Here is a 14,220-nt window from a genome sequence, read left to right as displayed (position 1 = left end):
AGCTGGGTGAACTGCAACTTAATTCTGACACTGTCTACCTGAAGATAGCATCAAATCCTACAAATTAAAGGCTCAGTCGCACAAGCCTGCCCCCCTCACCCCGCTTCAGGCGCCAGTTGCGAGTCCAGGTTACTTGTGCTTCTGACCAATCAGCTATAAATCGAGATTCCACCCACTCCCTCCTTGGGTTTGATTGATTTGCTGAAGCAGCTCTCAGGACTCAAGAAAACAGTTTACTTGCTGTCTATCAGGTTATTATAAAATGATATGATAAAGGATGGATGTCCAGGTGGAAGAAATGCATAGAGCAAGGCATGTGGGAGGGGGCATGGTCCTTCCTTGCCCTCCTCTGGGTGTGACATTCTCCCAGCACGTCCCTGTGCTCACCATCCTGGAAGCTCTGCGAACCCCATATTGTCGGGATTTTTATGGTGACTTCAGGTAGGCATGGTCAGTTATTAACTCCATTTCCAGCCCCTCTCTCCCCCCTGGAAAATGGAGAGTGGGCCTGAAAATTCTAAGCTTCTCATCATTTCTTGGTCTTTCTGGTGATCAGTCCCATCTAGAAGCCCACCAAGAGTCACCTCCCTAGAACAAAAGACATTCCTATCACCTAGGAAATTCCAAGAGATTTTGGAGCTCAGCTTCAGGAACCAGAGTCAAAGATAAAATATGAGGACAAGAGATGCTCCCAGTGCTCTTATCAATTAGGAAACCACAAGGGTTTCGGGAGCTCTGTGCCAGGAACCGGGAGCAGAGACCTATATGTATATATTCTTTTCTATTATTTCGCACTCCTGTTTCTAGATTTAAATAGGAGTATTAAACCATGTAAATTAATGAGTTTCTTTCTTTTAAGCCCATTATTCTGTAATTCTTATCATCAAAAAGTTACTTACATTTGAGAAGTCTTGAATACAAATACCACCTTAAATTTGGGTAAGGTTTTAAAACATGCACTGTTTTCATATGTATTAATGCATTTGGCTTCTGTGTAGTTCTTATTAGTGCTACACCAGCCACTTACTAAAGAAAGGTAGACGAAACCTGTTCCTTACCCTCAAGAAGATTACAGTCTGATGGATGATAACTAACAGTGTAAGTAATCGTACTAAAGTGTTACCAGTGCCACAGTACTAGAAGATGTGGGGTTAGTGGAGAGACAAAGGAGGGGGAGGTAAGTTCTATTGGGAGAGTCTGAAAGGCTTTTCGTACATGATATAATACTTGAGGGAAAGCTTGCAGAAGGAGTTGGTATCCACAAGGCAGATGGAGCCAGGAAGGAAGCCCATTCCAGGAAACAGGAGCAGCATGAACCAAGTCACAGAGACATGCAACAACCTGGCATGTCTGGGGAGCTGTATGCAATTTGTTGTAGCTGGAACATAGGAGATGGAGCAGTAAGGTGGGAAAGCTAGGTAGTTGTTATAATATAGAAAGCTTTGTATGCCATACTAAAAAGTATGGATTTTATCCAGTGGAACAGTTGATGATGGGTTTTAAACAGAAGTGTTGCTCAATAAAATTAGCATTTTAGAAAAATCATCCTGGTAGCAGTATAGAAGAAGACTTAGAGAAGAGACAAGAGATAGGAAAACAAATCAGGAGACTACTGCAGCAGTAACACTAACTGTGGAGGAGTGGCATCAGATGCCAGAGCACCTGATTGACTTAATGAGTGACTCTGTGTGAAGCAAGAGGAAGCAGTCCAAGGTGATGCCCATCTGTCTGGCTGGGGCAGCTGGGGGGCTGGTGATATCTTTCCCTGAGGAAGTGAACAGCAGGGGAAAGGTTAATTTGGTTTTGAACTTACCAATCAGAAGAGTCTTACTGCGTTGGCCAAAAGTTCGCGGTTTTCCATAGGATCGTGCGGAAAACCCCGAACGAACTTTTTGGCCAACCCAATATATTGAAGAATCATCAGCATAAAAGGCAGATGAAGCAGTGGAAAGAAACATTACTGCCCAGGATAACCCTGTGTTGTGAGGGAAGAAGAGGGCCCAGTGTGTCTAGCAAACAACACTCATAGGCAGTGGCAGGATCACCAACAGAAAAATGGTTTCCCAGAAACAGGAGAGTTACTGACAATGTCAGCTATCTTAGAGGCCTCAATGAATCCGCTAAATTTGATCATTTGAAGTCCACGATGACTTTAACTTCAGTTTTAGTGTTCTGATGGATAAAAGCTTTGTTGTACTGCTTGAAAGTGAATGGTTGAGGTATATGGATAGCAGTTATGTGCTATTTTTCAAGAAATTTAACTTTCAGTGAAGCATAAGGAAATTATGGAATCACAGTGAGAATTTGTTTTCTATTTTTATACTAAAGTAGAAAGGTTTATGCTTATAGCCTTTAGACAAACAGTCAGTAGAGAATTTGGAAGTAGAATTTGGAAGAGTTTTAAGGATATCCCCAAGGGGGACAGATGGAGGGATTAATCTTGAATGGAAGGGTACCTCTTTCTCTGACATTAGGAGAAACAGAAAGGTAGGTGCAAGAGGTATGTTCTTGGAAGTGAGGATTTCGGGGGGTCCAGCACCAAATTTTCTCTCTGTAGTAAGGAAATACACTAAGAGAGAAAGGAGGTAAAGGTTTGTTATTGCAAGATGCATCGAGGTAAATTGGCTTTCCCTAAGGCATATTACTGCTGGATAAGTGGTTTGAACCAGGACTAGATCTTAATTTTGAGCTTCTCACAGAGGAATATATCAGTAACCTTTGAACCACCAGTCCTTGGTGTATGTATCAAGGGTTCAAAAAATCTTGATTAAATATTACAAAGTAAAACTTTGTTATGACTGATCCCAATTAGAATTCTAGTTTAGTTAATACAGCATTGGTGAACTGATTTGGGGGAGATTTTCTAGCACGTTACCTCACTGTAAAAATTTCTCTTTAATAGTAACAGTGTTTCTTTCTAATCCCTCACTTCACTGTCCCAACTTGCAAGGAAATTATCTGGGGCCTAGAGATCATGTTGTATTTCTCTTTATGACACCATAGCCAACTCATTTCTTAGGTTTTACTAACCTAGATATCACAGAAATGTAAGCTGCTTTTAGAACTTATGTTATGAGATGTTAAGAGACCTGCTTCAGATAACTTGAATCTCACTTTGGCTCAAGTTTTCTGTTTAACTTGTTTTGTAATATTGGGATTTTAATTTTTACAACACACATATAACTTGCAACAAAACATTTCCTACATACTGTCTAGGTTTTTGAACTGTCTTCAAATTAAAGTATTATCTGCGTTGTTGTTCAAATTTAGTTCAAAAAATAGACAGTTGTCTGGAGGACATGGGACAAATTTGTTAACATACGCATACAGACAGTATTAATATCTTTTCCGTTATCATTTAAAACCATTTGAAGTGTCTTCACAAGTTGAACCTTTAAAAACAGTTCTTCAGGTGAATATAGCATATAAAGTCAGCTGAAATGATTAGACTTGTAAGTGTATGTGGAAATCAGTGTTATATATCTCCCAGTGGTTTTACAATTTAGTCACTAAAAGGTAAACTATTGATGGCCTGTTTAGTTTTGTGCGTTCAATTTTAGGTTAGAGCAATGACTTTTTTAACATGAAAATTAACCCCCTTCTAGAGAATTAGTATTTGCATATTTTACACAAAACTATTTATATCCAGAAAGAGTAGGCAAAACAGTTTTGTGATTAACTTGGCAGTTCTAGGTGTTTTTTTTTTCTTTTTCTCTATTATGAATTTCCTTAAATTTTTATGCTTTTCTTTTTACACAGTATGGAGGTATTAAACTGACTTTGGCAGACTGTGGTTTTTGCATGAAGCAAGCAGAAAAGTGTGTTGTAAAAAGAGGATAGATTGTTGTAGGGTAGACTATCTTAGCCAACCTTTCTGTTGTTGTAAAATTATTAAGCAATTCTTTTCCACAGCATATATTTCAAAAATAGATATTGCTTCACTGTATTTAATGGTTGTTATTATTTTTCTTCCTTTAAATGAAGTAGTGAATATGTGTAAGCTAGCTTTGAAAATACTTGGAGTTCTAATTTCAAATCACTATAATAATTAACAATTATCCCAGCCTTAGAAACTGACTCATCTGCTCTGTTAGGTTGCCACTTATCACTTCATGGACATTCGAATAGTCTCTAAGAAATGTGTCCTTGGGCTTCCCTGGTGGCGCAGTGGTTGAGAGTCCGCCTGCCGATGCAGGGGACACGGGTTCGTGCCCCGGTCCAGGAAGATCCCACATGCCGCGGAGCGGCTGGGCCCGTGAGCCATGGCTGCTGAGCCTGCGCGTCGGGAGCCTGTGCTCTGCAACGGGAGAGGCCACAACAGTGAAAGGCCTGCATAGCACAAAAAAAAAAAAAAAAAAAAGAAAAGAAAAGAAATGCGTCCAGAAAGAGCAAATTATAAAAATGCTTAGGGAAAACATGTAATTGTAGATTATAGTTGAGGTTTTTAACAGCATTTTACTTAAAAAGAGTGGCAAGTCTTTCTGTTTGAGTGGAGGCATTTAAGTATCCTCTTCTAGCTTTCTTGGTATCCATTTTTGTTTTAACACAAGTAAATTAAGGCAGATTGTGTGTGTGTGTGTGTGTGTGTGTTTGTGTTTGTGGTGTCCAGCATACACCTGTTCTTTTGCACCAGATTTCAAAATGCTTTGTTTGACACATAGGATAAAAATTTTTAAGAACGCAGAAGTAAAACTGAAAAATGATTCTAAAAAGAGAAGTGGATTAAATAGTTAAGTGATAAATATGTCATTCTGTATATAGTACTTCCATTTAAAAGCATAGCATTCTGAAAAATTTACTGCATCTTCTTACTGCATTACATATTTTTAATTACCCTTACTTGTAGTGATGTTAATGATAACTAATATTTATATGGCACTTGATTTGTATAGCACTTTAGGTTCCCTTTACCAACGTACTTTGTTTAATCTGTTTCATATTTAATATGTTATTTAGTGCTTTATGGTTAGCCTATGTGAATAGCTCTTTATAATACCAGTTCATTGTTACTGCTCTTCAGGTACATTTCCTTTGACGCATACGTACTATTTTTATTATCTCCATTTAAAGATGGAAAATGAAGTTCAATGATGTTAAGTGATAGCATTGTTACTTTAGCTGTTGTATCAATATAGTCAACTTTAATTTTGGTCAATGTTTAATAATGGCTCCTTACAGAATTTTTCTAGCTGGATAATTTTTCTTAGCATTGATGTAGTATTTGACCCCATCTAACTACTTTGAAAAATATTTTTATTTTTTATAAGATGATACCACAACAGTTTAGGAACCTTAGAACTATATTATCATCTGGTCTTAATTGACTTTTTCACCAAATTATCTTTCCTTCAAGAGAAAAACTTAATCTAAAATATACCATTTACTATCACTGTTTGAAAGAAGGGAAGCATTTACAAACATTATGTAAATAATGAGTCAGATAAAGGGCATGTAACCACAACCCAGTACTACTGTATACAGAACACCAAAAGGGAATTTTTAAATACTAATACAGTAGAAGTCCTCTGTGTAGTTTTGATTATTGCAAGAAAAGAGAGAGAAAGGAGCTATTTTCATCTACTGATATTTACATACCATAAACTATCATTTAACAGTTTGTTAATTCACAGATTACTTTTGAAACTGTTTCAAATTTTTTCAAAATTAGATCATATTTTATCGTGCTTTTTGAAAGTGATAAAAATAATAAGATAAATGAATGATTTATTAATAATGAGTGACTAGATCACTGCTGAAATTGTTTGAGCTACAAAATGAATTTACTAGACATTTAAAACTTTTTTTGTGACATGTATTTTTCTACAGTAGCTGTAGTTATAATGTTGCACTTGTTATTCTTTTCATTTCTGTGAAACTATTGTACTCAGACAACTATAGTAGGATTTTTGTGTTGTAGAACATTGTATTTACTTACAGAGATTTTGCTTGTTCATTATTTTAGTTGTTCTTTGACATTGTCTTAAGAATGAGATTTTTTGATGCAGTGGAAACTATTTCACTTGGCAAGTTAGGCTGCAGCTGTGTTATCTATGTCACCATGATGTATATAAACATGAATATTACAGGTGTTTTCTGTGCAGTCTCTGAAAAGGAAGTACCTCCTATTTCAAAAATGCTAAAGAAATGTGGGTGTGAAGCATTTTAACCCTTTCTTAATTGAAAGCAGTCAAGGAGTCACTTTTATTTTTCACATTTTGTTTGGCATAACTTTTAAGACCACTCTGAGTTACTAATAAAGTCAATTCCATGCTAAGCAAACTTGTTTTCAAAGTAAGGCAGATCGACTTTCATATAGTTACGCTTTCACTACCACTGTATTCCTTCTTTGATAAAAACTATTCTGTAAAATCTTTAACGTTTTTTAAACTCTTAAAAACTAAGCATATAAATCATTGCCACTCCTTTTGACAAGTGTCCTGGTTTGCATCGTAAGCAACTATTTCTCATCCAGTTTTTGCATCAGTAACCCAGGAAATTACGCTTTCGTTTCTGATTTGCCTTTCCTATTACAGGTTAACAAAAATCTCTCATTTACTTCAGTATCAGCCTCCTCACAACAGTCGAAGTCAAAACAATCAAACGTGCTGGACGCTCATCAGATTCTGCGTCAGTTTGGTTTCACTCAAACTGGTGAGCCCCTTTCTTGCTTTGACTGTTCTTTCAATGTTCAGATTCTGTTTTTTAATGGATATCATTTATTTCACTTCAGAAATCTGGCTCATAGCATTGTAATGGTCAGTTTTCACACCTGGTGAATTATATTCCAGCAGTTTTTCTTTCTAAATTATTTCAAAAGCAAATTTGAATTTGGTAATTTTAATAGTAGACACTCCCAACCTCTATTCTATTGAGCAGATAATAATTTAAAGGTAGCAAAACATGTGAGTTTTAAACATGTATAATATAAAATCTGATTCAGTTTCCCTTGGGTAAAGGAACCATAGTTTATGGATGATCACATTTTGTAATTCATTTCAAGGAAAGCCTACATAAAATGCATTTTGGCAGAAACAGAATACATCCTGCCAGTACTATCGTGTTTCTTTAAAATTAGAAAATTAAGAAAATATGCAAAGAAGCTAGTTGTTAAAATGTATATCAATCACAGAGTTGAACTATACAACTGCAAATTTTTAGGCTAATGTTTTAAATTAATTTGAATAAGGTTTTCAGAGGATATCGAAGAAAAAGCATCTAGGTGAGAAATGTGTATTTTTGGTATTGAAAGATGACTATTTCTATTCATTAGCTTTAGGTTTTTTATGGTATTTTTTCTGCTATTGAAGTCTTTTAGAAAGATGAGACAGCTGAGAATAACAAAACAGTTGTCTTTGACAGAGAGTTATAAGAAGAAGAAGAAACTTGAGCTTGAAAAGATCAACATACTTTATTTAGAAATTTAGGAACAATATTACTTTTCTACTTTGAAGGTATTTGGAGTTTACATGTGCAAGTTATTTTAATATTGCTACATTTTAATATCGCTGAGTTACGTATTACAGTGGGAAAATACTTGGCGCAGGAACTCTTATGTTCAGTCTGGCTGTGCCTTTTATTATCCTTATTACCTGCAAATGTTAGAATCTTCATTTTAAAACTAGAAATGATGTTTGCATTATATATTGTTGAAGTTCAAATCACGAAGCACATATGAAAGCACTCTATAAGCATAAGATACTATATGAGTGTAACATACTTATCTCGTAAACAGGATGAGTGTGTACATTAGCTTTGAAAATACTTTGAGTTCTAATTTTAAATCACTATAATAATTAACAATTATCCCAAACCTTAGAAATTTTAAATTTCTAGTGTTTCAGATACCGCTAGAAGTTAGAGGAATAGCTTTGTTCTTGTGTACAGTGGGGGGCCCACCGTGGCTGCTCCTGTAGACACATTCTCTGCACCCTAACTCGATACTTGGTTTGCCTTCAGACCACGTCATTTTAATGACTAGGAGGGAGGGAACCTGACTCCACCACTTGATCCCTATCTTTCTGCTGAGGTCTAAAATTCTTCCAGGAACAAATCTTTCCTTCTACATTTCAGGATTAAGGGGATAGAACATAAATGTCTGATTGAGTTAGCAGATTGATTAAAGTTCATTTAAGTAGTGTCTTAAGTTTATCAACCAACAAGGTGTAGATAATAGATATAAAATTCTTTTTCTGTAAACGGAAAGAGCAGAGAGGATAGATAGGAAGGCCTTTGAAATGGAAGAGCGATTACCACCATGACAGATAAAGACTAAAGATAAAGAATAAAAGGAAAGCCCGATATGATAAAGGCAAGCCTTGCAAACTTCACAATTATACGTAAGATTGGCTCCATTTACCTTCAGCTTCCCGTGGCCATATAGGCCTTGAGTGGGCCTTTTAAATCATGCATGTCCCTTGGTGTGTGCACTATCTCAAGAGCATTACCATTAAGCCATGTAATACATGTAAGAATGCTTTGCTTGATTTTTAGTTATTAATATGCCTGACCTCATTTTAAGGCATATCCTTCCTATAAAATTTATTGAGATATTCCTGTATAGAAGAGTTATAAAAGCAGAGTATGTAGTCCTTTGCAAAATGGCCAAATCCATCTTATTCATTAAGAAGCCAATCTTTGTGGAAAAAAATCCTGCCCTAGGAAACAGGTGAACTAGTTTCTACACCTGACTTCACTTCTGAATGACTATAGAATCTTTAGTAATTTCTTCAGGCCTCAGTTTTCTCATCCCTGTAGGTAAATGAGGGGTCTGGATTTGGTGAGTTTCTGTCTTAAAAATTCTGTGAGTCTATTCAATATTCAAACCAGTTTTAAAAGGGGATAAATAGTTAAGTGTTCTTGACTGTATAAATAATCTATTAGAATCTGAAATGAAGGACTATGGAAACAATGTAGATAGGATGTTTAAAAATAAAAATCTTACTGAAAAGCTATCAGCTTTTGGCTTTGTACAGTGTAAAGAAAGACTATTTACACAGAACTAGTCAATATGGGCCCACTGGCCTTCATGCAAGAGGCTTAAGAGGAAGGGTTGATTTGATATACATTATATATAAGTGAGTTTATATGCTGGAAGACAAGACCCAGAAGTGCATTTACGGTCTGCTGTGACTTATATTGACCTTATTCAAGGTGAGTTCTGGGTAATGGAGACTGCTAGAAAAGTAAGACTTTCTTCCTTGGTTTGTATTCTTCAGAGTTTCTAGAATACTATCTTTATTCATTCTAAAATCATTTTAAGTGGCTACTTTGTTTAAGTCCCTTTCTTAAGGATATGGACTAAATATGGCAGTCTCTGCCCTCAAGGAACTTTGGTTGGGAAGACAAATGAGCACGCAACAAATTATGTCAGAGTGTGATAAATTCTAAAATCACAGTATAAACAAAGTGTCACTGAAATACAGAGGGATAAAGCAGCTGAGCGATTTCTCGTACTTTACATGTCCGCGCAGAACTCTTGCCCCCAAACTGTTCCTCCACTTCCACTTCCCCTGCCCCACACCAGGTCTTCCCACCCAGCACTCCAGCACATGTACCCAGTCATTTAGGTTGAACCAGAAGCCATTCGGGATCCCTCTTCTCCCTCCACTTCCCTGCTTTTACTCCTGTCCCTTGGCTTATTCTCCCCACAGCAGACAATGTGATTCTCTGAAATATAAATTAGATCCTGTTACTTCCCTGCTTAAAACTCTTAAATGGGTTTCTGTGGCGGTCAGAATGAGTTCCAGAGTCCTTATAATACCTTCCAAGGTCTCGCCTCTGTCTTTGTCATCGGCGTCATCAGCAGATGGGGCTGCAGGAGGGCACGCTGAGCTGAGAGGCAGGCAACTAAACAAACGAACTTGTTTGTTCGTTTGAATCTTAGGTTAGCTGGAGGAAATGGTGAGATGGAAGTGTTTCGGAAGAACTGAGTTGCAAAGTAGATTGGGGTCAAACTGTGCCCTACTGAGGAATTCACATTTTATTCTCTAGATAAAATAGAGCTATCCAAAGGTATGAGGATGAAAGAGAAATGATAAAATATGTTTCTAAAAAATACAGCTCGGGCTTCCCTGGTGGCGCAGTGGTTGAGAGTCCGCCTGCCGATGCAAGGGACACGGGTTCATGCCCCGGTCTGGGAAGATCCCACATGCCGCAGAGCGGCTGGGACCGTGAGCCATGGCCGCTGAGCCTGCGCGTCCGGGGCCTGTGCTCCACAATGAGAGAGGCCGCAACAGTGAGAGGCCCGCGTACCGCAAAAAATAAATAAATAAATAAAATAAAATAAAATAAAATAAAAAATACAGCTCGTGTCTTAGTGAGGGATGGGTTAGAGAGGAAAAGAGCTGGATACAACTCTTATGAGATACTTATTTTAGGAACTGTTCATTAGGCTTTTGCTCTAGGTTCTTAATGAACAAAATAATAAATCAGCTAATTTTATTAAAATTAAAACCATAAATCTTTTCTGAGTAATTTGTATAAGAAAGAAAGTTATAAAATTATATTTGTCAATTATACCTTTATAAAGCTGGGAAAAAAGGACATTTTAATTTTAACATTTTAGATTAAATTGTAGGTTATAGTTCATAAGTGTCTCACCATATGGTGAACATGTTGTACTGCATCTCAAAACTGTTTCCAAACTTCCTTAGTATAATGAAGAAGATCTATAAAACAACAACAGTAACTTCTATTTGTATCAAAATTTATTTATATACATCTTCATTTGATCCTCAACAAAACCCTCTGAGAAGTAGGGTAAACATTAAAATCATAGAGTGTAAACTCTTGAGAGCTGCTAGGACCTTAAATCTTTGACTGTCAATCCCTTTACCGTGAAACTGAGAAGCAGAAGGGTTGACGTGTCAGAGTTCACATAGCTAGTGGCATTGGTATCTAGAGCAAGATCTCATCACGCCTAGCTCAGTACTTACCCTCGCCATCCCACGCTGCCTCTGCCTTTGGCTGGAGGAGGGCACTAGTTCAGAAGTGAAGTGGACCCTCAGTGAGGCTATGCCTAGAGCCACTCCTTCATTCCTGGCCCATTGTCCTCCCACTCTGCCCAGAGGTCCCTCTGGCCACGGGCATGTACTTTTCTTACTAGCATTGGAGGTGTGTGATATATTGCAAAGTAATAACCTGGACAGTACTATTTGGAATAGGTGTAGTTGTTAAAACTGAGGTGTCACGAAGGTATTTTCTAAGAATTAATGAAGTTATCTTTTTATCTGACCTTTAAATATAATTCTGTGTTCACCAGTTATTAGATTACTTAAAGCCTAGTTCCAGTGAAATTGTGGTATTTAGTTGCCAGTCAAATCAAGGGATTCTCTGCAGAGAAATTTTGTTCTGAGATAGTTGGTCTGAATCCCAGATCCCATTCAACTATCTTGAGAGTCCTTATTATATCAATAGTAGTAAATTTTAACATGTGGATTATTCAGTAATAAAATTAATCACAGTTATGAGGGTGGAAGTTAGAGGAAGTGCTTATCATCTTTGTATGACTATATTTGAAGGAGAGCATCATTCATTTTTGTGTACTTAGTATATCTTTTCACAGCATTGCACTAAATTTAATTCATATTAATAGGTAAGTAGAGGCGTGCAAAATATAATGATTCATTTTTATTAATATGACTATTAATGTAATCTTTATATCCTCTTTTTAAATATTTTTATTTATTTGTTTTTGGCTGCGTTGGGTCTTTGTTGCTGCGCACGGGTTTTCTCTAGTTACGGCGAGCAGGGGCTACTCTTCATTGCGGTGCGTGGGCTTCTCATTGAGGTGGCTTCTGTTGTGGCAGAGCTCGGGCTCTAGGCGCGCGGGCTCAGTAGTTGTGGCACGTGGGCTCAGTAGTTGTGACGCGCGGGCTCTAGAGTGCAGGCTCAGTAGTTGTGGCACACGGACTTAGTTGCTCCGAGGCACGTGGGATCTTCCTGGACAAAACCGTGTCCCCTGCATTGGCAGGCGGATTCTTAACCACTGAGCCACCAGGGAAGTCCTATATCCTCTTTTTAAATTGTAGACTTGGAGTTTGATGGGGTGGTAGATTGTGACTTGGTTTTTAAAAGTGATCAATAGCTTCCGTCTTCTCCATATTTTGTTTGCACTCTCCATTAGATCATGTAAACATATACTAATGTTTTTTCCATATCCTAAACAGTCAAGATATTTGACTTAAACAAAATCATAAAATAATTCAGATGACTTCAGTATTGGTTGAGAGGTCTGTCAAGTTAACTTTTGTGCTTCTACATGTTGGATAATATTTGAAAAACTGTATCTTTCCGTTTCTTTTGCGTGTCTTTGCCAAGTATACACTTATTCCCTTGACCAGTTCTTAAAATTAGGAGCTATTTTTCCAGTCAAATTTTAGTTTTATTGTTTTCACAATGTTAGTATTTCTTAAGGTTTCAACTTTTTATGGAGAAGTGCAAAACTTTTTAAATAATGTAACTGAAATCTATTATTTATGTGTCATAATTTCACCAGAGATTCTGTGATATCCTTATATAAACCCATTGTAGAAGGTAGATTACACGTAAGCTGGAAATATGATGGTTCTTATATTTCAAAGGGAGAAAAAGAAAACATCTAGGCAAAAATTAGGTTAGAATAACTCAAACACAGGTGATGGTAAAAGGGGGTTTCCGTTTTAAGGAAGGCAAAATGAGTTCAAAGACTTCCTCATACTATCAGAATTGGCAGTTTTCTGTTAGTATTACTTAATGAACTTTAAACTATTAATTGAAAACGAATGTTTCATTGAATCCTGATTTCAAACCTCCAGAATTACGAGACTTCAGTTCAGGTGTGGGATGAAAGGAATTAATTCACTACCAAAGATAATCTACAGAATTAACTGATTATCTGTAGACACATGTCCTTAAATGTGCTTAATGATGCTAACCAACCACTATTCTGAATTCAGCACTTGTGTGTTTTGGTGAAAAAAGTACTAAACCTGGGGTCAGAAGGTCAGAAGTGTTGGGGCTGAGCTCTAATTCTGCCACTTCCCAGCTGTTATCTTGGGTAGTTTCTCTCTGCCAGTACAGTGTCTCTACTTTCTACTTCAGATGAATTTTCTACTTCATAGAATTGTGAGGATCAGATACTTTGAAATCCATAAATACTGTGAGAATAAACAACATGAAATTTTGGGGAGATTCTTTTTATATTATTATTTTTTTAACTTGGAAATCATGCAGTTTGCATTGTGGCCAAAGGAATGGAGGAAATCTTATTTTAAGACATGATTTAATAAATGTGAGAAGTGATGATGACAGAAAAAAGAACATGTCAGAGAGGCAAACATGGATTCTCAAAAGAGAATTTTGAGAAGCATGCCAAAAAAGACATTAAGATGAAGTAATTAGAAGACAGGTTTTCAAACAAATATCTCAAATATAAATAATCCACCAGAACCCACTTAACTTTTGAAACTTTGGCTTTCCACGTAAGTACTAGCCAACACAAAACCCCTGGAGGTGGGAATGTTTTAATATTTGGATTTTTCTGGACACTGAGAAAAAGACCTTGATCACATGGCTTTTTTTCTTTAACACATCACTATTTTATATTCCCTTCCACAAAGAAGAGAGTTTATTTGTTAGATATTTTTTGTTATCAGTCTCTAAAATTGTTGTTTGATTGGTACATTAAAGATATAAGGTGCTATTTTAGTAACCAATATCAGGATTTTACTAAGTAATTCTCCAGTGATCTGAGTTAATCTACTTGTTGAAGGTTGAAACTTATCCTTACTTGTAACAAAAGTGCCTATATTTCCTGAATAATAAATGTCACTTGAATTAGTGAAGTGTTTCTAACCATGTCGATAACTTAAAGTATATTCTACATATTTATCGTTTCCTAATTTAAACATCATTTTTATCAACTCTAGTAAATGTTAATATACTTAATGAATGGTCTTCATGCACAAGGGTATGCACTTGGTCCCCATTGAGATAAGAAATTTCTTATCATGGTCCTCATTGAGATAGGAAATTTCTCCTGACACCCTCTGAGGGGAGAATATAAATGCAAGCATTTCTCCTCATATGAATCTGATGATTTGAATAAACTTAAATTTGTGCACTACTTCCTAGCCATTTATTTTGTAAGAAGCTATTTTATAGAATATTTATATGGTGTATATGGTTCTAACCTTACAATTTTAAACCTTTTCCCTCTACCTGTTAACAGTAAAAAACCTA

The 14,220-nt window shown here is 36.5% G+C and overlaps 1 protein-coding gene across 11 annotated transcripts in view; it reads left to right on the top strand.

Annotated features, from left to right (window-relative positions):
• The window catches only part of AHI1 (Abelson helper integration site 1), a 212,064-nt gene that overhangs the window by 84,005 nt on the left and 113,839 nt on the right, over positions 1–14,220 (top strand). For all 11 annotated transcript variants that reach the window (XR_003793672.1, XR_003793671.1, XR_003793673.1 and 8 more), the window contains one exon: positions 6,534–6,651. Coding sequence is in view for 8 of the 11 variants with exons in the window: in XM_029223601.1 (XP_029079434.1) it covers positions 6,534–6,651 (118 nt within the window). In the remaining 3 variants the exon portion in view is untranslated. The remainder of the gene's footprint in view (positions 1–6,533; positions 6,652–14,220) is intronic.

This window comes from Monodon monoceros, unplaced genomic scaffold, assembly GCF_005190385.1.
Source record: "Monodon monoceros isolate NGI ecotype Baffin Bay Population unplaced genomic scaffold, NGI_Narwhal_1 Super_Scaffold_15, whole genome shotgun sequence".
NCBI classification, from domain to species: domain Eukaryota; kingdom Metazoa; phylum Chordata; class Mammalia; order Artiodactyla; family Monodontidae; genus Monodon; species Monodon monoceros.
This window is presented reverse-complemented; position numbering and strand designations above follow the sequence as displayed.